We start from the raw sequence: 24,404 nt of genomic DNA, 5'->3' as shown, positions 1-24,404 counted from the left end.
CAATCACTATCATATACCACAATTTGTTCAGCCATTCCCCAATCGAAGGGCTTCCCCTCATTTTCCAATTTTTTTTTGCTACCACAAAGAGCGCAGCTATGGATATTCTTGTACAAACAGGTTCTTGCCCAATTTGTTCATCTCTTTGGGATATAAATGCATAATGACATTGCTGGATCAAAGGACATGCATTATTTTAAATTCCTTTGAGCACAACTCCACATTTCCCTCCAGAATGGTTGGATCAATTCTTAACTCCACCAGCAATGCATTAGTATCCCAACTTTACCACACCCCCTCCAACATTTATCATTTCTTTCTCTTGTCATACTGGCTGCTCTGCTTAGAGTTGTTTTGATCTGCATTTCTCTAATCAGGAGAGATTTAGAACATTTTTTCATATGATTATTGATAGTTTTGATTTCTTCTTCTGAAAACTGCCTCTTCATATCCCTTGAACATTTGTCAATAGGGGAATGATTTTTTAAAAATAAATTTAACTTAGTTTTTTGAATATTGAGAAATTAGACCTTTGCCAGATAGCTATTCCATTTTAAAGAGAAGTCTCCTAGTCATAACTATGAAAGGTGCTTGATCTTGTTCTCCCCTAAATTTTTTATGCTGACTCAACATTTAAGTCATTTATACATTTTGAGCTTATTGCAGTAGATAGTGTAAGATGATCTACACCTAATTTCTGTCATATTGCTTTCCAACTTCTCCAGTATTTTTTGTCACACAGAGAGTTCTTCCCCCAGCAGTTTTTGCTTTAAGGTTTATCATGCATCAAGTGATTGAATTTTATTATGCCTGCACTTCTCCCTAAATATAATCTATTTATTTTAGAAATACACATATATTTTTATTTATGTACATGTTGTCTCCAAAATTGAAAATAAGCTTTTCAACACCAGAGATTGTTCCATTTTATCTAGATTCTATGATACCTCCTGAATCATTGCCTTGAACTGAAAGAGGGGATTATGATAGTTTAATGAAGTCATGTGCTATGACATGAAGGTTTACCCAAGAAAGGTCATGGTAGAAGGTTCTGACAAAAGACATTCTCCCTTTTGTGAAGTATTTTTTTTCCCAAGAAAACCCCATGGACAGTATTGGTTGTAAGAGCCTGGTGTTCTCTGGCACATGGGGTCATGAAGAGTTGGATACAAGTGTATGATGAATCAACAGAAGATTCCATGAATGCCAGTCTTCCCATCCCCCTTTTCATTTCCCAGGCAGCAGCACTATCAGAAGCCATTTTACAATTTTCCTTTCCAGTGAGTAGTACAACCAATACCTTTCACTTGGCTTTGGGGTGAGAGAAACTCCATTATTGCCACCTCTTACTAGAGTCACTTGTAACACTTTGTGCTTACACAATATTACTAAATTTAAGCCTCTAATAAATTTTTTACTTCATTTTATATCCACTCTTTTCATTAACTGGCCTATTCCTTCATGTGTACAACAATTTCATGGCTTGGCAGCGTAGGATGCAGCAAGTTCTAAATGTCACCAAAAACTGAACTTCCTGGTATTGTTTTCATTCTAATCATACCCAGATCAACAAGAAATTTTCCATAATTTACAAAAAGAATAAAACATATAGTCTTGCTTGATAGGCAGAAAAAGGAAAATAAACATAACATCCTGTGTGGTACTCAGTACTAAACAGTAGGACCTTTATAAGCAGATGAATATTGTGTGTGTGAGGGTGGGGAGAATTGAATAAATTTTGCTATATTATAATATTAGCCAGGCTATAAAGCTATTTCATTCAAAGGACTAGAACAAACCATGGAGGAGAAAATAACTTAAATTCCCTCCATAGATAATATAGAATTACTTGTAACTTAAATTCCCTCCATAGATAATATAGAATTACTTGTAAATATATATTATATGTAAGTAGAATTTAACTTCATAGAATTGATTTCTATGATTTCATTAGAGAGGGTATTCCCAGTGTGAAGGCTCCCTTCCTTTGGTGCAGAAATAAGCATTGATTAAGCATCTACTACTATGTTCTGGGTGATTTACTACAATCATCTAATTTGATCCTCACAATAACACTGGAAGGTAAGTGCTATTATTATATAGTTTCTATTATATACTCATTTTACAGGTAAAGAAACCAAGATAGATATAGATAAAGTAATTTGTCCAAGGTCACATAGTAAGTAAATGTCTATTGCTTTATCTGAACTCTGGAAGTTTTTCTGACTCCATTCCCAGTTTTCTATCCACCATATTTCTTGGTTGCCACAGTCCGAGAGACAGTCATCTCTATCTACAGTCTTACAAACCCTTGTAAGATTGTAGTCTTATAGACTTGTCTGGAGCACTAAGAAGTTATTGATATAGTTACATAGAAGTTATATAGCTTCTTTTTTGTTCAATCCTTCAGTCAAGTCCAACTCTTTGTGATACCATCCATGGATTTTCTTTGCAAAGATGCTGGAGTGGTTTGCTATTTCCCTCTCTAGGGGATTAAGGCAAACAGAGGTTAAGAGACTTGACTAGGGTCACATAGCTAGTAAGTCTCTGAGGCCACATTTGAACTCAGGTCTTTCTGACTCCAAGCCCAGCTCTTTATCCTCCAAGCCAGCTAGCTAGCTGCCTCCATTATACAGCTAGTATGAGCCATAAATAGAATCTGAACCCATTTCTTGCCTCTAGCTCTGCTTGTCTTCTTCTATTAGTGTTTTTAATTTCCTATTTACAATGGATCTTATTGACTATAATTATTAGACCTGTCAAGCTTATGCATCTACCAACATTTGGAATTAACAGAAATTCAGGGGAAAAGAGGCATACTTGTATAAGGAAATAATAGATGTATTTCTTTGTTCAAATTCCCTGAGGATGATCAAAGTACACAAAGAAAATTACTACAGGATTGAAAAAGAGAAACCATCACATGGCTGCCAAAGAAAGGTAATCCTTAAGGACAGCAAAAATTGGTGAGAAATAGCATTTTTCCAGAGAACCTGTTTTGCACTGTAATCCTAAATGTAATCCATCAAACAAAACAGAGAGAGAAGCTTGAGTTGGGGGTATTGGGTACAGGACTTCAATAAAACTCTCAATGTCCTGTACCAAAGTGTATTTAAGGTAGGACTCAGGGAAAAGAAAATAATTTGCAAAGCATTAGGGCTATTCTACAAAGTTGAATTAAGAGAATACTGTTGGAATGGATTTTGATACAACAAATATATTACATTTAAATAATTGATCTTCCTCTTTAACTTGTTGAAAGAGAGAGAGAGAGAGAGAGAGAGAGAGAGAGAGAGTGAGAGAGAGAGAGAGAGAGAGAGAGAGAGAGAGAGAGAGAGGAAGAGGAGAGGAGTGAGGTAGAGAAGATGGGGTGGAGAGTGTCTGTGTGTATGTGTGTGTGTGAGCTCTAATATAAACAGGGATTATTCTGTTTTTGTAAGGTGACATCAAGAGCCTAAAAGGTGGCCATTTGTGATATAGAGTCTTTAACATAATGTGATCAAAAGACAAATGAGATGTATTCTGGAAACAATATTTACCTGAGAATGGAGCAGCATTAAAATTATATTAAACTACAGTCATTAATATGTTAAAGGTTAGACATTTTTCCTTCTTGAAACCAAACCACTTATGCCTGCAGTAGATGATAATTAAAGGCAAGTCCCACATTTTAGGTGGCTTTCTAAGGTCTTTCCTGATGGCAAACTAACAAAACATAATCTGCCGTGGAGAATTAAGACAGAGATATAGTAAATTTTGTGGGCAAGAATTTCAGAGACTTATTCATACATGTAGTGAAAATTCCAAGTTATGTTGATCTAGTTGATGTTTTTCAGAGTTGAGATATTTATTCTTATTTGGAGGAACAAAGCACTTTGCTGACATCTATTTGAGAATTTCAAATAACATATATTTAACTACCTAGAGCAAAGTACAATGAATTAGTAATCAGGGGACTCAGCTTCCAGTCTTCATTGTGTCAGCTTTAGGAACTTCTAATCTTGTTTTATTATTATATATTATATATATATAATATATATATATTTATAATAATATATATTATTATTATTATATAGGAATTGAAAACAGTAACACTCATCCTAGCTAACAACAGCAACAATAATGTATTGAGTGCCTTAAAGTTTGCAAAGTTTTATATATATATATTACCTTTCTTGAACCTCACAACCACCTTATAAAGTAGATTCCATTTTATACCCTTTTTATAGAAGAGGGAGTAAGCTGAGAATGATTAACTGACTTATTCAAGATCACACAACTAAGTGAAAGAGAAAACTACCTCCAAAAGGAGATAGTTTAATGGAGAGGACCTAGAGGGACTGGAAATGGAAAAAAACCCAAACCCAACTAGGAACCTCCCAGGGCCGGTGAAGCACAACCCTTGCAATTATTAAAAAACAAGTTTATTGAAAGAATGATAAATAAAGCCCTAAATCTACACAACTATAACCCCTCCCACCAATCTATGCTCCCTCTTGTGGTATTTGCTCTTCTCAAGTCCTTCCTTTTCACTCCCTGATCTTATCTAGACCCCAAAAAGCTATCTGACTACCTATATACTACAGATTGTCTTTACAAGGATGAGGATGCAGGACTCACAGATGTACCGAGTCCTTACCCAAAGCCTGGGTTGGCTTCCTAGGTAAATCCAAAGTCCCCGGTGACAAAATCCTTGGATTTACCTTAACCAAGTTTCTGATAGGTTGATCTCTGACAGGTTGATCTCATTACTTCAGGGAAAGGCAGATCTCCTCCAAGGCAGCTCTCAGGTGGGATTTGAGTTTGGGTTTTCCTGACTCCAATTTTATTCCTTTTTCCACTTTAAGTCATCTCTTTAGTTCTTGTTTAGTTGTTAGACATTTGTGACCCCATTTGGGGTTTTCTTGGCAAAGATACTGGACTAGTTTGCCATTTCCTTCCCTACCACATTTTATAGATGAGGAAACTGAGGACAACAGGGTTAAGTGACTCTTCTGGGATCATACAGCTAGTAAGGGTCTGAAGTCAGTTATGAACTAAGGAAGATAAGTCTTTGTGATTCTAGTCCAAGCTCTCTATTCACTGTGCCACCTTGCTGCCCTCTCTGCTTCATTAATTTGTAGCATGTATTATATATTTTGAAAAATATAAAATAGATCCAAGATATTATTATATTATATTAGTTCAAATAATATTATATTATACTACTAATACTATGTTAATTATATTTTTTCTTTAAGATTGACATCGATATAATAGCTGACCTTTATGTAACACTTTCATGCCTGCACAGACTATACATATTTTATCTCATTTGAGCCTCAAAAGAACCCTGAGTAGATGCCATAGAATGTTATTCACAAATTATCCCTTCTCATATTGATGTGGGAGACCACTGGTGAGTATCTGTAATTCATTTGAATTGATATCTTCTGCTTTGTCTCCTTCTTATCTCCTCAAAGCTTGGCACAGTGCTTGGCATATGATAAGCACTTAATAAATGCATGTTGATTGATATTGATATCTTTTATTTTAATGTAATAATCATTCCCTACTCCATTCCCTAACCTGAGGTCAGCTTTTAGGTCCCCATATTTTAAAAATGGGCAAGAGAGGCAGGATAGTGGAGTGAAGATTACTGGCTTGGTGAATAGGAGACAACATTTTCAATTATACCTCAAACATTACTTAATCTCTTAGAGTCTGAGTTACCTCATCTCTAAGAGGAGGATAAAAGAGTTTTCACTACTTATTGTACAAAGATTGTCACAAGCAAAGGATTTTGGGAATGATATCGTACTATGGAAACTTGAACTAGTCCAAAGAACTTCATGGCCCTATAAATTCAGTTGAAGTTGTATTCTTATAGAAGTTCCTGGAGCATGAGATTTTACGTGATTTTGCCTATCTGTTATATAGCTGATATGAATAAATAAGAGGTGACTTGGTGAACAGAGTACCGGATCTTGAGTCAGGAAGATGTGAGTTCAAATATGACCTCAGACACTTACCAGTTGTTTGACCTGGACAAGTCATTGAACTTCTGTTTATCTTAATCTACTGGAGAAGGAAATGGCAAACCATTTCAGTATCTTTGCCAAGAAAACCCCACAGATAATATTTTACATGGGATAATGAAGAGTTGGACACGACTAAATAACAACCACCACTAAGAACTTGATTCCCTAGGATAAGGCTCGGAGATGTCATCATGGGCAGAACCAAAAATTGTACTTCTATCCAGAGATGGCTTATTAAATTTCTTATTTGCTTGGCATATAATAAATGGATTGATTGATTGTACTAGACAAGAGATAACTGTTTCTCCATTATGGTTTTTCAGGTGCTAGATGTGGCTCTTCCATTGGTCTGCTGAAAGGCTTTAGGACAAGCTAACATCTCTGAGTCTCAGTTTCTTTCATCAGAAAGGTAAGGAGAACAGAGCAAATGAACACTAAGATTCCTTCCAGTTTTAGCATTCTATTATTCTACATTATTTACTATTGAGTACTTTGTGGACTGCTAAGTGGTGGTAAATTGATTGATGAGAACTTCTCAAGTTCCGAAAGAAAGTTAATTTTAAAGGTCAAAGGATTAGAGTCACCAGGGAATTTGGTTCTAAAAACTGTGCCTGTTGAAATGCCTGACTATCTCCCTCCTCTATCAGAATCCAATTCAAACCTCTAGCCCCTAGTGAATTCAGTTGTTGATTTTCAGTAAACGAACAAATTACAGTGTAAGAACATTTTCAATGTCCTCTAGATAGTCTGTTTATTATAAACACAAGTTTGGAATAATCTTCCATTGGCATAGGAAATGAATTTATCTTATTCAGAGGAAATCAAATATTTTCAGAAGATATCTTCTTGAACCGGCACTAACTTTCTAAACAGTACCATGGGGTCATGCATATTCCATAGGAGTGTCACTTAACAACAAGCTCGTCGCAAAAGCAAAGGGAGAATCTTCCACACAGAAATTGAAACTGAATATTTTTCAGGACCCACTGGGGCCAACATCTGAATACAAATGTCCAAAACTCAGAACACGAACAACAACTTGTGACCAGAATACATTTTGTTTCTTAGGCATAACAGATCAATTTTTCAGATTTAATATTTATTCAATTTGTTGCAACTGCACCCTAGGCCACTAGACCTCCAAGCTTTCTAAAATTATTTTCTCTGTATATTATTTGATTTGGTTTTCACAGCATAAATTCTTTCTACTCCTAAAGTCATTGGAAAAACCAATATTCAAAGGAAACTTATTAAATATGAGGATCTTTTAAAGAAACTGGAGATACTTATCCTGGAGAAGATTTGACTGGTGGGGGGGGGGCATGTTAGGTACCCTTAAGTTTTGGAAAAACCGTTGTGTAATCACAGATTTTGAATATTATAAGAGACTTCAGCTGCCATCTTGTCTAATCCATATTCCAGTGAAATTCCCATGATAATATCCTTAAGAAGTCCTTAGAGGGGGCAGCTGGGTAGCTCAGTGGATTGAGAGTCAGGCCTAGAGATAGGAGGTCCTAGGTTCAAATCTGGCCTCAGGCACTTCCCAGCTGTGTGAGCCTGAGCAAGTCACTTGATCCCCATTGCCCAGCCCTTACCACTTTTCTGCCTTGGAACCAATACATAGTATTGTTCCAAGATGGAAGGTAAGGTTTTTTTTTTTTTTTAAAGTCCTTATACCGCCTCTCCATTATAGCCTCCAATAAAGTAGATTTAATTTTGGATAGTTCTAATTGTAAGGAAGTTTTCTTTGACATCAAATCTAAATCAGAATTTACTCTTGACTTTTATCATTGCTCTTGGTTTGTCTTATGGGCCCAGATGGAATAACTAAGATGCTTCTTCATGGTACCCTTTTGAATATTTGAAAATAACATATATCAGGCCCTGCTTGACTCCTCTCTAATATTACCAGTTCCGTCAACCAATCTTTGTATGATTTGTACTCAAGTATAATCGTCATCCTGGTTGTCATCATCTAGCCACTCTGGTTTACTAATCTCCTCATTAAAATGTGGCCCCAAAACTGACCAAAGTTGAACAAAATAAATGAAAAATCCAGCTGTGGTCTGACCAGAGCATATTAGTCACTCATCTCCTGGCTCTATTCCTGACTGTGAACATCTCTACCTTTCTCTAGCAATCTGGAAGATGGAAGATGGGTATATATAGGGCTGTGTTGGAGCTGGCTTGTATTATTAGCTCAAGAAAACTGATTGTTAAATGTGTACTGTGAGCACTTACACCTCAGAAACTGGCAAATGATACAAATCAGGGCTTGACTTATTTATTTTTAATTGTCCAGACTTGAGAAAGTGATAAAGAAAATGTTAATATAAATGAAAATTTAAAGTTTGTAGTGACATTTATCCTCAAGGGCTGGTTGTTGAACATTTACCAGCACACCCCCTGTTTCTACCCTCTGACTGGTGAGTTCCCCCCATCTTCATACCTTCCATTTGAGGAACTGTCTAAACCATCCATGCTCATTCTTGTCTTAGTTCCTTTCCCGACTCTCTACTTTTCTACCCTACCCTTTAAATTCTCATCTCTGTCTTAGAATCATTACTCAGTATCAGTTCCAAGGAAGAAGAGTGGTATGGGCTAAGCAATTGGGATTAAATGACAGTTAGGAGGTTAGATTTGAACTCAGGACCTCCCATCCCCAGTTCTGACTGTTTATTCATTGAGCCACCTAAGCTGCCCTGACATTTACTTTTATGTATAGTCTGCCTCCTCTAGAACATAAGTTCTTTGAAGATAGGTATTATGTTTCTTGATGCTTGTATTTGTATCCCCAGTGCTTAGGCAGCTAGGTGTCAAAGTAGATAGAGCACTGGGCATGGAATCAGCAAGAGATGAGTTGAAATACATCCTCAGGCTCTAGCTGTGGGACCCAAGGCAAATCATTTAGTTTCTGCCTCAGTTTCCTCAACTATAAAATAAGGTAATGATAGGAATGTATCTACCTCTCTGAGTTGTTGTAAATAGCAAACAAGATAATATTTGTAAGGTTTTTTATGAAAAGAAAAATATTTATTTATGTAAATCATCTTTAGTGCCAATATTCTCCCAAACCCCAATACAGTACAATATTTTCCTTAAATGATATAAAAAGAAAGAATATAAAATATGTTCATGAAAAACATGCCAATTTTACCTTTAAAAATATTCTGTTGATGTTTCTATATTGACCTTACAATATATGATTAAAACTGATTTTTGTGTTCCAAAAGGGCCAGATGACTTTCATTCTTGGAGAACAGTAGCACAATATCTTCCACATAGTAGGTGCTTAATTAATATTTGTTTCCTTCCTGTCTTATCCCAATGCCTGGTTTAGAGTGATTAATAGATAAGGATTCTCTCTCTCTCTCTCTCTGTCTCTCTCTCTCTCTCTCTGTCTCTGTCTCTGTCTCTGTCTCTGTCTCTCTCTGTCTGCCTCTTCTCTTTTTTCTTTCTCTATCACTATGAATCTTTCTTCATAGAAGTCATGACTCTTTTAATGTAATCGAAGATCACATTAGCTTTTGTTGGCTTCCACATCGTACTGATGACCCATATTCAATTAACAATTTTCCACACACAAAAAATCCCCAAATTTTTTTGGATAAACTTTTCTTTAACCATTATTTTTGCACCTTATGCCAGAAAATTAATTTTTTTGAACCCAAGTGTATACTATACATGTATCTCTTTCATCCCTGTGTTCTCTAGCTGACAACACCCTGTTGGATTCTGTCTCTGTTATACTGGATATTAAATATTCACCTTCCAAGCTTTGTCTTATCTGCAAATTGGATGGGCATGGCATATTTGCCTTAATATAAATCATAGATAAAAATATTTAAGCACGCAAGTCAAGGTAGAGATCACCAGGGCACTTCACTAGGGACCTCTTAACATGATGGCATTAAGTCATTAATGATCACTCATTTGAGTCCAGCTAGTCAACCAAACATTTTTTCCAGCTACCTGTATTAGCTTCTACTAATACATTTCCATCTTTTCCCAATCAGATATTTGTAAAGTGCTTAGCACAGTGCCTTGAACGTAGTAGGTTGATAAAATCTAGTGGCTAGATAGGCACGTATGTATATTGTTGCAGAATTTGTTAGCCTGGGGTCAATGAACTTTTTTTTTTTTAATTCTAACTGTATTTCAGTGTAATTGGTTTCCTTTTGAATGCAATCTATTTTTTATGAATTCAAAGAATATTATTTTCTGAGAAAGGGTCCAAATACTTGGACTAACAAAGTGGCCCATGACCCCTTAAAAGGTAAAGAGCTACTGTTGTCAGAGCTATTTTTTAGGTTCAGCTAGGTGGCCACCAATATCTTTTGCAGCTTAGAAAATTTGTGAAACATTCATAAATAGAAAAATTCTATAATACGACTTACAAGTAGGTATTAAGAGGATTTGTCTCCATAGCTATCAAATTATCTCATAAGTAAGAGTCACATGAAAAAAAAGCAACTCACCTATACAAGTGGTTCCATCATTAGTTACAAACTTGTTTTGGGAACTGCTAGATGTAAAGCCAGGTGCACACATGCAGAAATAACCCCCCTCTGTATTAGTGCAGTTGGCATTCTCACCACAAGGCTGCGTAGAGTTTTCACACTCATTATCATCTGGAAAAATATCAATTGAAAGGCCATGTTATTTTTAATTCCTGAAAATATATTATTTGAACATCATTTAAAGTTTACTCTATTATTTTGCAGCATCTTAATTTGATGATTTAAATTGCTAGAAATGTAGAATAAAAAGCAGAGAAAATTATCACTTTTAGCAAATAATGCAATGGATACATAGAAAACCCAAGAGAATGTTGAAGAAACCAAATGAAACAATTAATAGCTTTTGTATGGTGGCAGAATAAAAATGAAATAGTCAAAAGTAAACAGTATTTTATGCAACAAGAGAAATTCTATTAAGTATAACCATCAAATGTATAAATTATCTCGGAGTTAATTCATCAGAACATATATGAGATTTATATAAGTGCAACTAAGATACATACTTTATTGATGGAAAAAGTGGGGCTCAAATAAGGAGAGGGAGTTGTTCAATGCTCATAATTCTGCTGTGATAATTCGCATTTGCACAGATCTTTAGAGTTTACAAAGTGTTTTATATGTATTAACTTATTTGATCCTCCCAACTACTCTGAATAGATAATAATATTATCCCCATTTTATAGATGAAGAAATAGAGGCTGGGAAAGGGTAAGCAATATGACCATAAGTAGCTACTGTACCAATTTAATAAACATGACAATACCACCTAAATTAATTTATAGATTTAGTACTATAGCAATCAAATAGTCAAGTTACTTACAAATGAAATAAGATGATCAACTAGAGAAAACACTTGCAGAATTACTTGAGGAAGAAATCCTAACTCTGACATTTACTATATATGTGACCTTGGTTAATGAACCTCTCTGAACCTTTGTTTCTCATTTGTAAAATGAAAGGAAAATAATTGATGGCCACTATGTTCCTTCTAGTTCTAAATCTCTGATCCTATAAGAATTTTCAGAATTATAAGGGAAATGAAACCAAATTTAAGAATAATATTACCAAATCTCAGACTATATAAAAGCCAGTAATCATTTTATTTGATATTAGAGCTTGGTAGCTGGCTCAGTGGGTAGAGAACCAATCCGAGAGATGTGAGGTCCTGGGTTCAAATGTGGACTTAGACACTTTTGCATCCCTGGGCAAGTCACTCAACCCTAATTGCCTAGTCCTTACTGCTCTTCTGCCTTTGAATTAATATCTGTTCTAAGACAGAAGGTAAGGGTTTTAAAATTGTTTCCTATTGGTTAAACAATATAAAGATCATTCCTTACCTAAAACATTCCAACCACTATTTCTGTGCTTTTACACAGATGGTACCCAATACCTGGAATGAACGTCTTCCTTTTCCTTTGTTTCTTAGAATCTTTAGTTTCCCTTCAGGCTCAACTCAAATTTTATTTCCTACATGTGGCCTTTCCCAAGCCTGCTAGAGCCTTACTTGTCCACTGAAATTATCTTGTATTTAATTTGTCTATGTTTTATATATATTTATATGTCTATATGCTGTCTCCTCAATACATTTTAAGATCCTTTGGCCATTGATGATTCATTGTTTTTCTTTGTATCTTTGTGAATGCTCAAAAATGCTTATGGTTGCTTACGATTGAGAAAGACGAGAGAGTTAAAGATAATGCTCAGATTTCCAAGCATGAGTGAATGGGAAATGTTAGTGACACTTAACAAAAAACCAGTGAAATTAGAAGAAGTCACTTAAAGGAGAGTGATGAAAAGTTTTGTGTTGGACTTGTGGAACTGGAAGTTCCACCAGGACATCCAAGTAGAGATAGATCTCAAGTGGACAGTCAGGAAGGGGTTAAAAACTCAAGAAGGAAACCAGGATTAGAAAGATAAATTTGATTTTTTTTTTTGGTGGAGGGGATTGTTGGAGCTTTAAGGACATATTAGATTGCAAGGGAGAAAAAAAGAAGAAAGCAAATGACCCTGGGGAACATCTGGCTTCAGGGACGAGGTAGGGGACCAAGCCAACAAAGAGACAAAGGACAGTTAGTCAACAAGGAAAATTAGGACCCAAAGGGTACAATGTCTTTAAGTGACAAAAATTCTTATCTAATGAGTTAGAGGTCAAGGTGAGAGAAACTGTCATCAGGTTTAGCAATAAAGAGATCATTGGTAACACTTGAGAGAACAATTTTCTTTCCAGTGACCTTAGTTCCTAGAGGAGAGATTATATTCTTAGGGACTTAATCCTTCCATTTCTTGATCTCCCATCTTGAAGCTCCTCTGTACCGAATGGTAAGTATGGCATGTGTTCCCACTACATCCAAGTTGGCTCTAGCCATTCATTATATTTACTTATTTTTACTCTCAGGCCTTTTTTCCTCAATTGGTTTATTGCCACTCTAGTTTGTGCCTTTCACCCCCTCTTCCTATTTCCATTTCTGCCTCTCTAATCAAACTAACATTGTCACTCGTTCTTTAAAAGTCATGCCAATCTATTCCCTTATGACACCTCTCATTATCCCAGTGACTTTACAAAACCAATGACTAGTCTTTGGACATAATTTTAATATTTTTTTTGTTTTCTTCTAATAGATTGTAAGATCCTTGAGAGCAAGAGCTATTTTCACTTTTATATTCTGTTTTGAGATTTTTGGCACATATACTAGGTGTGAGATGAACATTTTTTGATTTATTCATTTGTTTTCATGAGTGGCAAGAAAGAAAGATAGATGGCACGGGTAATTGATGTGAGTGGGTTGTCAACAAAGATGCATTGCACATGAAGCACTTTTCAATAAATTTGGTGCTGAAATGGAAAAGAGAAATTAGAAATTAACTTGGTGACATAGAAGACTCAAAAAAAGGGTCTTTTAAGATAAGACTGGCTGAATGGAGGTATAAAAAGGGGAAAGCAACCTAAGAGTCATAGGATTTGTGATCCAATATTGGTTCTACCACTTATTAGCTATAGTTCCTTTTGTCCTTAAATATGCAGTCCTGCAGGACTTAAACACACCCATACACATAATATACATGCACTTACAGCTTATAACCTGTACTGGTAAAGATACATAGAAATGAAAGCAGCAGATCTTGAAATCTTAAGGAGGTGGGCCAGTGGCAAATATGTTTGTAGATACAGGATGGAAAAGGGACAGACTGAAAATACAAGAGTCAATAAACATTTACTATGTACCAGAAACTCGGTATATAAAGAAAGGCAAAAGATATTCTGTGCTCTGAAGGACTCATAAAGTTGTTACTGTATTTGTTTAGTCATGCCTGACTCTTTGTATCCCTATGTGGCAAAGATACTGGAGTGGTTGGCAACATTTCCTTCTCCAGCTCATTTTATAGTAGAGGAAACCAAGTCAAATAAGGTTAAATGACTTGCCCAAAATATCAGGACTAGTAAGCTTCTGAGGCTAGATTTGAACTCAGATCTTCCTGACTCCAGATCTAGAGTTCTGTTCATTGAACTACTTAACTGCCTTACTTACAAAGTAACACTGAGGAAAATTGGGAGGATTTGGAAGGGATGTGACCAAAAACAAATACTTCACATCTGTAGCACTGCTTCTGTAGTGGTTTATATTCTGGTGTGTGGGGATATTATATTATGTACACAGATAAGAATAATTCTATTTCAAGATTGAGAAATTACTCTTAGCAAAGGTTAGGACTACATTTCCCTTTTAGATGGATGGGAAAGAGAACAGAGTCAGCGAAGAGACTGAAAAGTTATAAGATATGGAGAGAAGAAGGTAGAGGACCTAAGGATGAACTTCTAACTTTAGGAGGAGATAAAGTCATCTACCGTGAATGCAGAAGAGGAGAGAACATCTGGCGATGTCCTAATAAGATGAGCATTACATAAACTATAATGACAGCAACTGACATTATCCTTAGTCAGTTTTATGTAGACCTGGAAGACTTTCTGTTCCTACTAGTTATAATACTCTGAAAGTGCATTTATCTAGAAATTTAAAGTCTTTCCTTACTATCCTTTAGAACCAGCTTTGTCAATTCAAACTGAGAAGGAAACAGAGACTGGACTTGGTTCTCATTAATATTATCTATGCTAATGTAGGGATGAATGAAAGGCAGTAATTAATCCAGTGTTATCAGGTATGTCACTACTTCTATTCAATTCATTCTCACCCCAATCCTCACTTTCAAGGTAGCTTTTGACTTGTCAACATTGCCCAGTTGGGGCTGTCAGTTTCTATGTTAGGTCAGGACCCCATTGACCATATTTTCTTGGTCCCTCCTTTAATTCTTCTCTTCTCCCCATCAGCTAAAAATGTCCTTTCTACTCCAAAATTTCTGGAATATTTTGAATGGATTTCTCCTTTGTCCTCATCACATTTCATATCATCTCAAGCTCGTTTGGGAAATGATCTTATTCTCCAGCAGAATTTAAACTCCTTAAAAGCAGGGGATGCATATTTTCTATATTTGTATCCCTAATGCCTAGCACAACATTATGATTAAGGCTAACATTTAGGTAACTCTAAAGTTTGCAAAACTCTATATAGTTTATCTCCTTTGATCATCACAACAACCTTGAATCAGGTGCTATTATTATCCCCATTTTGCAAATGAGGAAATTGGCTGACTGAGATTAAGTGATTCATTTAGGGTTAGACAGCTGGTAAATGTCTGAGGCATGTTTTGCACTCAGATTTTCCTGACTCCAAATCCAGTATGCTTTACACTGTGTCAACTAGTTTCTGGGTTAAGAAATATTTGTTAGGATGAATTAAACCTTAGTACTACTTTGCCCATTGCTCCCCAGAAAAAAATGTCTGTGCTATAAATTGAAAGTGACATTCTTCCCTCATTTAAAAATACTTCTTAAGTATTTTCCAAAGTGCAAGGCACTGAGCTAGATCTCCAGTTTAAACCTCCACCAAAGGGGTTTGAGACCTTTCCACTATTCCTTAATACATGAATTCATGAGTTGTAGGAAACTTCTGGTATGGCATCTCTCTCAATTCAGCTAAGCTGGTCTTGGGATGACCACCTGTACCCAGGGCTTTTCTGAAAGCCTTTGTATCTTGGTAGGATTAACCAAAGCTTACATCCTACTGCAATAACCATGAGAGCCCCAAACGACTTCCATCAAATAATGAAATGTCCAGGCAGGACTTTAGACACTAAAGTGGTCAATAGAAACAAGAACAGACCCCAGAAGTAGCATGGAGTAGTGGAGACAATAAAGGACTTGCCAGTCAGGAGCATAGATTTTAATCCTAGTTCAGATATCTCCTAGTTTTGAGACTCCTGGCACATTATTCAACCTTATCCTTGGTTTCCTCATCTGTAAAACAAGGTAGGTGGGCTTAATGACTACTAAGAACCTTTCCAGCTCTAAATCTATGATCTTCCACATTTTCTATGATCCAGCCAAACTGTTCTTTGTTATTCCTTGCATTTGGCATATCATTTCCAGTCTCTGTGTCATCATATAGATTGTCCTCCATTCCTAAAATGTACTCCCCCCTTCTCCTTGTTTCTCTTCTTTCCTTTAAATTCCAGATAAATTACCAGCTTGGCTATGAGATCATTCCTCATTTTCTCTTCTGGAGTTGCTATCTTTCAAAATTACCCTAGTAAATAATTTATAAATATGAATATATTTACATTTGGGTTACCTCGATAGAAGGTAATCTTCTTGAGGACATGGCCACAATAGGTGTTTAATAAATGCTTATCGATTGATAGAATTGAAACATATGATTCATTACTTTGGTAGTTATTTATAGCAACCCAGTAAAAGATTCAGTTGACAGACCAAGGTCTAGGTGAATGAGAATTTTCCAGTATCTTCTACCTAAATTTTATCTTCTGGTATATTTCCATATGCATCCTAGACCCAATCAGTGGTCAAAGAATAATTTTGTTGCAGCTAGGTCTGGAGAAAGTGAATTAACTAAATTATCAGTATTGAGGGAGCAGGCAAGTTTCACTGAAACCTAATCCCTTCATATATTCCTTCCTTCCTTCCTTCCTTCCTTCCTTCCTTCCTTCCTTCCTTCCTTCCTTCCTTCCTTCCTTCCTTCCTTCCTTCCTTCCTTCCTTCCTTCCTTCCTTCCTTCCTTCCTTTCCTGCCTCCCCACCTCTCTGTTTTTCTCTTTCTCCTATCCTGAGTATTCCAAGAATATTATCAAGCTTTCATCTTGAGGAAATGTGTTCAGCAATTAATACTGCTTTGGTTCTGAATGAAATCTTAATTTTAAAACTAGAATTCATGCTATTAACCCAAATGCAAAGTTTTTCATGGAAATCAAGATAACGCAGAAACATATAAAAGTTAAATTTCCTAATTTAATAGTAGATCATAGTGTGGTGGTAAGATATTTTAAATGGCATAACAAATGATTATACCTTTAAAAATACAAATGGCTAAATACAAGGAAATCTATCTTCTTTAACCTGCCATTCCTCATTAATTTCTAATACTAAAAAAAGTTTGTCAGAATATAAATTTCATATGCAATTTATATGCAATTTATAACCACCAAATGTCAATGTGGGAAGAATTAATGAATAACTAATCATTCAATCAAAGGAAATTTATGTTCAACAGGACATCCAAAGTGTTTCTACATGTATAATTCTTTTTATTTTTAATTTTTGGTAGGGAAAGGGGAGCAGCGGTAAAAAGGAAAAGGTCATTTTTATTCTAGGTGTAAATTAGAATTGGTTTATGTTAAATATTTGAAAACACAATGATTATTTTATTATAATTCAGTTTCAATTAGCACCTCTTATTTTATTATGCATGGATACATTTATTTAAATAAATATGAAAATAATTTACTCAATAATGTATTTATGAAATCAGTATACTAATTTTATCAACTTGGATACAATTTATTAGAATATCTTAAAATTATGTGAACTTTACTTCTCAAGTTACTTCTGGAATAACTTGAGAATTAAAAAAAATACAAAACATTCTAATCAAAGCCAATTTTTATAAACAAACATTTTGCCAGTTTTTGAAAGAGAAAACAACTATCTATTACTGACAGTGGAGATGGCAACTGCTTTTCTAAATTCAAGATGTACAATGAAAAGTACATAATATGCAATTCACTTTGCTGTAAATAATGCTCAAGCTTTGGATTAAAGGAATTTGTCTGTCCATTTGATTGCAGTTATTTAACTGAAAATTGACATTGACTTGGAGACATCCAATTCTAAAATGTTGAGATAAATTGTGTAGGATTCCCTCGTTTAGTATAATAAAGGTTAAGTTGGATCAACAAGGCTAGAATAGATCCTTTTGAGAATGAAATTCTGATCTCTCATACCCAAATGATAACAATTTGGATGAAAAAAAGAATTTTCGTGGGATGGTGATGGTAGCTTTTCTTTGGGAGAAGTACAGAGATTCCCTCAAGAAATTGAAATTTAAAACAAAAAGAGATCAGCAGAAGATGGAATCAAAGGTGACTGAACAGGATTAAAAAAAATAGGATAGTACTATAAGAATGACAAAAGAACATAAATCTACAAAAACATTCAAAGGATTAGCTAGCAATAACAAGAATAATAGTTTACATATACATTACACCGTCAGACTTAGAGTGTGATGAGATCAAATTAGAGTCTTTGGCTCTAATTCCAGCTCTGATATTCACTATGTGTATGAGGAACAATGACTATTTCCCTTCCTTGTAAAATGAGGAAGGTTGGACTGGATGATTTCTAACATCCTTTTTAGTTCTAGATATTATAATTATAACAAATGATTTCATTTGTATTTTCTCATTTGACTTTAACAAGAATTCTTTTTTATTTTTTTAAAATAAGAAGTATTTATTAAGCACTTACTCTAAGCCAGGTACCCAGTTAAGTGCTCAGGGTACAAATAAAAAGAGAGCCATTGAAATAAGCACATACTTAGAGCTATAGAACTAAAGATCATATATATCAATATGTGCTTATTTCTCTAAAAATAAATATATGCTTAAAATATCAAATATACAAAATATATATATTCTTTTCTATATTTGTATATAAATACGTAGTTTGATATAGAAAATATGCAATTAATTACATTTATGTGTTTCTGGAGCTATATATGCATATGTGAAATGTCCCTAAAGTCTCAGTGCAGTTTTAAGTTTTTAAAGTTTAATAGCTTAAACTCATACTTAATATATATCTATATTTCATATACACTTATATAAAATATGTAGATATTTATACTTAGTAGTATAAATATAGATACTAAAATCCATAATGTATTCTCATTTATTTCTGTACTTATATTTAAACATAGATATACTTATATATACCTATTTCTGTAGATTCTTGTATATATACAGTTTCCCAAAAGCCTCAGACAGATTTGGGGACATTCTACATAAAATATATTCTGTTAATATGTCCACATATGTATTATGCATATTATATATCTATATGATATATACCATGCTATATATTTAATTAAAATGCACCCATATACACACAATTATTTCTCTAGCTATCTAAGCTTTTATTTCTATTGAGAAGTTGTGAAATGACCTCTGATTTCAAAGTCCAGAGACCCCAAAGAAGAGGTTCCAAGCCTCTAAGCCTCACTCAGTACATATGAACAATGAAGACAATAGTTCTTGTATGACCTCCCCGAGGTTTGTGGGGCAAAGCATTCAGAAACTCAAAGCACTAAGTGACTGAACTATAACAGAAAGCAGGTGACTATTTCATCTGAAAACTTTCCAATGGTTCCAGAATTGAACAGATGCTGTCAGATAAAATTGAAAAAAATAATTTTACTCCAATCGGGCATAGATTCAGTCACTCAATTACTCAAATATTTATTGAGTTCCCAAGTGTGAATTTGTCTCTACCTGAAGATAAGTAAAATTTAATCAGAAAGACAAAGTCCTTGCCCTGTGATCAGAGTTCATATTCTAAAAGGAAGTTAACATAGAAACATGTAATTGAGTTTTAAAGAAAAATTAAAATTGCTAGAAAAGTTTTCTATAGTATATATATATATATATATATATATATATATATATTGCACATCTATTTCCATATATACCTAAATTTAGGTTATTTCACAGTAAAATCCTGGGAGAAGTTTGAATTGACTTCAAAAGGAATTGTGCACTCGGATCATTTATGGGTAATATGAAGGAAGATGAGAATTGGATCCCTTGTGAGTTTTACCTGTAGAGGTGATATACGAAAAAAAGAGGTATACTGAGAAAGGATGCAAACCAGGCCAGTGATGGAGGTCTCAGGAGGCTCTTCCTGAGAGTCAAGGAGTGGTAATGAACCACTTTCCATTACCTAACTGAATATGTTTATAAAAATAAATTAATAGACTGAGAGGTTAAGTGCCTTGCTAAAAAAAGAAAAAAAGTCAAATGAAGAAGAAAGATATAGAAAGAAAGAAAATCCTGTCATTGACTCCCTGCTTCCCCACTTTGTGATCTGAAGCCAATCACTTAACCTTTTAGCTCCCTTATCTACAAATTGGAGCTAATGCCCTTTTCCTTTTCTACCTCCCACCCTCCCAGACATGTTATATGAATTAATTAGTTAATAGCTCATTTCTCACTTTTCTCCATAACCTACAGAGCTTATCTGAGTGAGGAATCCTCAACGAATTTTAAAGTAACAGAGATAGACAATGATGTCTTAGAGGGAAAAAAATATACTTGTTAATTACAGAGAATCTCTAACTTTTTCAATGGTTAGGTTCAAATATTTAAATTTCTGGCAGAATATAGTTTCCACATGGATTTTTAAATTCCTCACTCACAGTTTTGTCTTTTGTTTTCCAGCCCAACTCATTTGATTTAGCTACTGGATGCTTACAACAATTTTAAAAAATTTACTTTAAAACTTACTTTAAAAAAAGTTTAAAGTAAGTCTAAAACAGAGTATTACTTAAGAAATTTAGTATGCAATGTTTGATATGTGTGAAAACTTTCTGGCTACACATAATTCAATTAATAAGAAAAACTTTAAAAATCAAAGATCATCTCTCAAGGGGACAGCTAGGTAGTTCAGTGGATTGAAAACCAGGCCTAGAGTTGGGAAGTCCTGGGTTCAAATCTGGCCTCAGACACTTCCTAGCTGTGTGACCCTGGGCAAGTCACTTGACCCTCATTGTCTAGCCCTTACCACTCTTCTGCCTTGGAAGCAATGCATAGTATGGATTCCGGAAAGGTAAGGGTTTAAAAAAAAAAAGATTATTTCTCAAGTTTTTACAAGCCCAACATTTATGGTCTTCCATGATTAGGCATCAAGAATGTGCTGATATCAACTTGTATTGGCTCTTGAGAGATAAATGTAAAATTTTCTGTATGAACATTTATACTTTGGACACGAGCAAATATTACTATTCAAGACTTGATTCATTGATGATCTAGAATTAAGGAAATGATACAGAAAATGGTAATCATGCAGATTAAATGGAAAAGTTTGTCAAGCCTTTTCAGAGAGCTGGTTGTTAAATCTTTAATAGTGTCTCACCTTTCACTATTTCCACTCCTCCCCCTCCACCCCCCAACCCCCCCCCCCCCCCCCAGTGTGCCCACTGCAAACTGGATAACTAAGTAATGCTTTTCTTCTTTGTTCCTTGGAACTTTCATCATTCCCTCTGCTAGGTATATGCTCATTCTCTTGCCCTAGGAAAATCCCAACTCTCCTTCACGTACTACCTAATCTCTAAACTTCTCAAATTTCATCTAATGTGCAAATTGCTTCATTAACCCTTTTTGTGATCACTATCTTTGCCTTACATTCCTTCCTCCCAAAGTTCCATAGTTAGGTTAGAATCTGTGTAATGGGATTTGGTCCATTTGTCCTTGTTTGATAAATCCATGTGCATAAATGGTATTTTATCAACTAGATTATATACTCTTTGGGGTAAGGTTCTCTGTCATTCATCCTTGTATTTTTCACTGTGCTCAGCACAGTACCTTTGATATAGGAGGGGAATAAAAAGTTTCTCTTTTTAAAGATTATTTTTTTAGCTAGCTAAGAAGTTAAATGTTAACTATAGTTAACGAATGTCAAAATGTTAACTATAGTCATTCAGGAGTTAATTTTATTTGGGGTTGGACTGGTAGACAATCATTGCATTTTATATCTAAATGGAACAAATACTTATAACTATTTGCAGATACTGTGCTAGATATTGAAGATGTAAAGCCTCAAATTGGTCTATTTCCTGCCCTCAAGGATTTTACATTCTACTCAGGAGCATATAAAGTACCTGCAGCTAAGGAAGATATAATAAAGGGTACCATGGAGTCAGAGTAAATAAATATCCAACAACTTCTTCAAGAACAGATGGCACAGGGTCAGTTAGGTAGCTCAGTGCCTGAAGATGGGGGATCATGGGTTCAAATCTGTCCAAGGAAACTTTCCAGCTGTGTGATTCTGGGGAAGTCACTTATCCCCAATTGCCTGGCCCCTACTGCTCTTCTGCCTTGAAACTGATACCATGTGTTTATTCTAAGAGAGAAGATCAGTTATTTTTTTTTTTTAAAGAACAGATGGCCCAGGTTAATTTCATTTCCTTTTATGACCAGGCTACCAATGGTAGACCAAGGGAATGGAGATGTGGTTTATGGAGATTTTAATAAGCCATTAACCAAATCCATCATGTAGTGATTATAGAAAAGTTAGAGAGGTGGGATCTTTAATTAGGTAAATTAGGAAATGCTTGAATTGGTAGAGGGAAATTGTTAATTGTTTGACATTGAATATCCAAAACAGGGCACACCAAAGATGACCGAAAAAATGGGAACAACTAACATTGGAGGGGTTGTGGGAGGATGGCAAAACACTTCGATGATCTGTGCAAGATCACGAACTGTTTTCACATTTTTTCCCTAATAATTTGAATAAATGTAGAAATATGAATCAAATCTACAGGTTTCCCAAAGCTAGGATAAATTGCTAACATATTAGATGGAAAGAATCAAGATTCAAAAATATCTTGACCTGTAAGAACACTGGAGCAATCCGAATTTAATAGTATTTAATAGGGATAAATTAGAAAATTTATCTTGGGTTGAAAAAATCAACCTCATCATTAAAATGAGTAAATAGAAATAAATGGTAGATTTTTTTTCTCCACAAATAGATCTGAGGGTTTCATCATATGACAAACTCACTATACAGCAGCATCCAGCTATGATGATAATATTTTAATGGCAGCATAAGCTTTTCAAAGGATTTTCCAATTTTACAATAACCTTATAAAGTAGATGTTATTATTATCAAATCCAGCCTCTGACATTTACTAGTTATGTGACCCTGAGTATGTCACTTAACTCTGTTTGCCTCAGTTTCCTTATCTGTAAGATGAATTAGAGAAGGAAATGGCAAACTGCTTTAGTGTCTTTGCTAAGAAAGTCCCAAATGGGACATAGAGGATTGGATTCAACTGAAGTGATAGAACAAATTGGTTGTATCATTTCATGGATATATCAGCAGGGTATCACTATAGTCCTGCCTATGTAGACTTCCCATTTTTTGACATTATTGGAAAGGTCTTTTTTTCTCTCTAAAAGTTACTTTAATTTTTTGAAGCATAACCCATTCCTAACATCACCTTTCCACACCCCCAACAAGTCTCTGTTGTCATTACTGCTGTTACTTTTCACATTGTCTTTATTCCTTCTTTCAAATTAAGGATGAGATTTGGAATGACCTTTCCAAATGAAGCAGGCATGGTTGCCGTAGCTTGGACTGATGTTGCAAACCATACTAATGAAGCATGATGGGTGATCGCCATTAATGTGTGATTGTACTTCTATTCTGTTTATGATGAGATTGAATTATGCTGGTATGATCAGACACTGGCACCCTAGGATCTGAACAACCATTTAGCTTGTATTCCATTTTCCAACCTATTGACTACAGACTGGGAAAATTAATTAAAAATGGGATGAGCTTCTTCTCCCCTTCTCCAGTGAGCGTTATGCCACTGGAAATTTTCACATCAATCACAACAACTTAAAAGCCACTGAGTATGACAAGTGCCATTAGCCTTGCACACATTGTCCCTGTAACAGAACTGCCAGGATGGTTCTGTGAATCCTGCCTCTTCTGAATGAGATATCCCCTCCAGAGTCATATTACTTCTAAGGCTCAGGGATACCTGGGAGCTCCAGCCTGCCTCCTTGCAATGGGCTCTATCGGGCTCCTAAGTAGTGTTACATATTCTTTGCATATGGGTTTAGCATACTAAAACATGCACACTTTCACATGAACTCAAGCTGCTATATTGGCAAAATAACCAAAAGATACACTGCTTACTTTTCCTGTGTTGTTTACAAAATGTGTAGCTTAGGCTATGCATTTTTAATCATCCAGTAATTATTCAGTTCACCATCATAATCACAACTGTTTATTACACATATGAAAGACACGAGTGTTGTTGGACTGAAAGCCTGGAAGACCTGGGTTCAAATCTCACCTCTGATACATATATCATTTAACCTCTTGATTCTCCAAATAACCATGGACAGAAATTGCAAAGACCATCCCGGCTTACATTTCTTGAAGAAGTTTCCTCATCTGGGGATGTCTCGGTACTAATAAAATCACAGATAAAGTCCTTTTCATGATCCCTATATTTATTTAGCAGTTCAGTGTTGGCAGAGCACTTTACTAACAGCAGCTCTGATGCAGGCAGCCCTAGGATTATTTCTCCATTTTTGCAGATGAAGACACAAGAAACATACAGAAGTTCAGGGGCTTGCCCATAGTCAAACAGCTAATAAATGTTACATGTAGGATTTGAAGCCATCCTTCTATTCATGATATCATAATGCAGATACAAATACAA

The 24,404-nt window shown here is 35.1% G+C and overlaps 1 protein-coding gene across 1 annotated transcript in view; it reads right to left on the bottom strand.

Moving 5' to 3' along the window:
• ADGRL4 (adhesion G protein-coupled receptor L4) overlaps positions 1-24,404 on the bottom strand; it is a 139,417-nt gene that overhangs the window by 53,134 nt on the left and 61,879 nt on the right. The window contains exon 3 of the mRNA XM_056815447.1: positions 10,499-10,651. Coding sequence (XP_056671425.1) covers positions 10,499-10,651 — 153 coding nt within the window. The remainder of the gene's footprint in view (positions 1-10,498; positions 10,652-24,404) is intronic.

Source organism: Monodelphis domestica, chromosome 2 (genome assembly GCF_027887165.1).
Source record: "Monodelphis domestica isolate mMonDom1 chromosome 2, mMonDom1.pri, whole genome shotgun sequence".
Taxonomy (NCBI): Eukaryota; Metazoa; Chordata; class Mammalia; order Didelphimorphia; family Didelphidae; genus Monodelphis; species Monodelphis domestica.
Note: the sequence above shows the minus strand (reverse complement) of the source record. Positions and strands in the feature narration are given on the sequence as shown.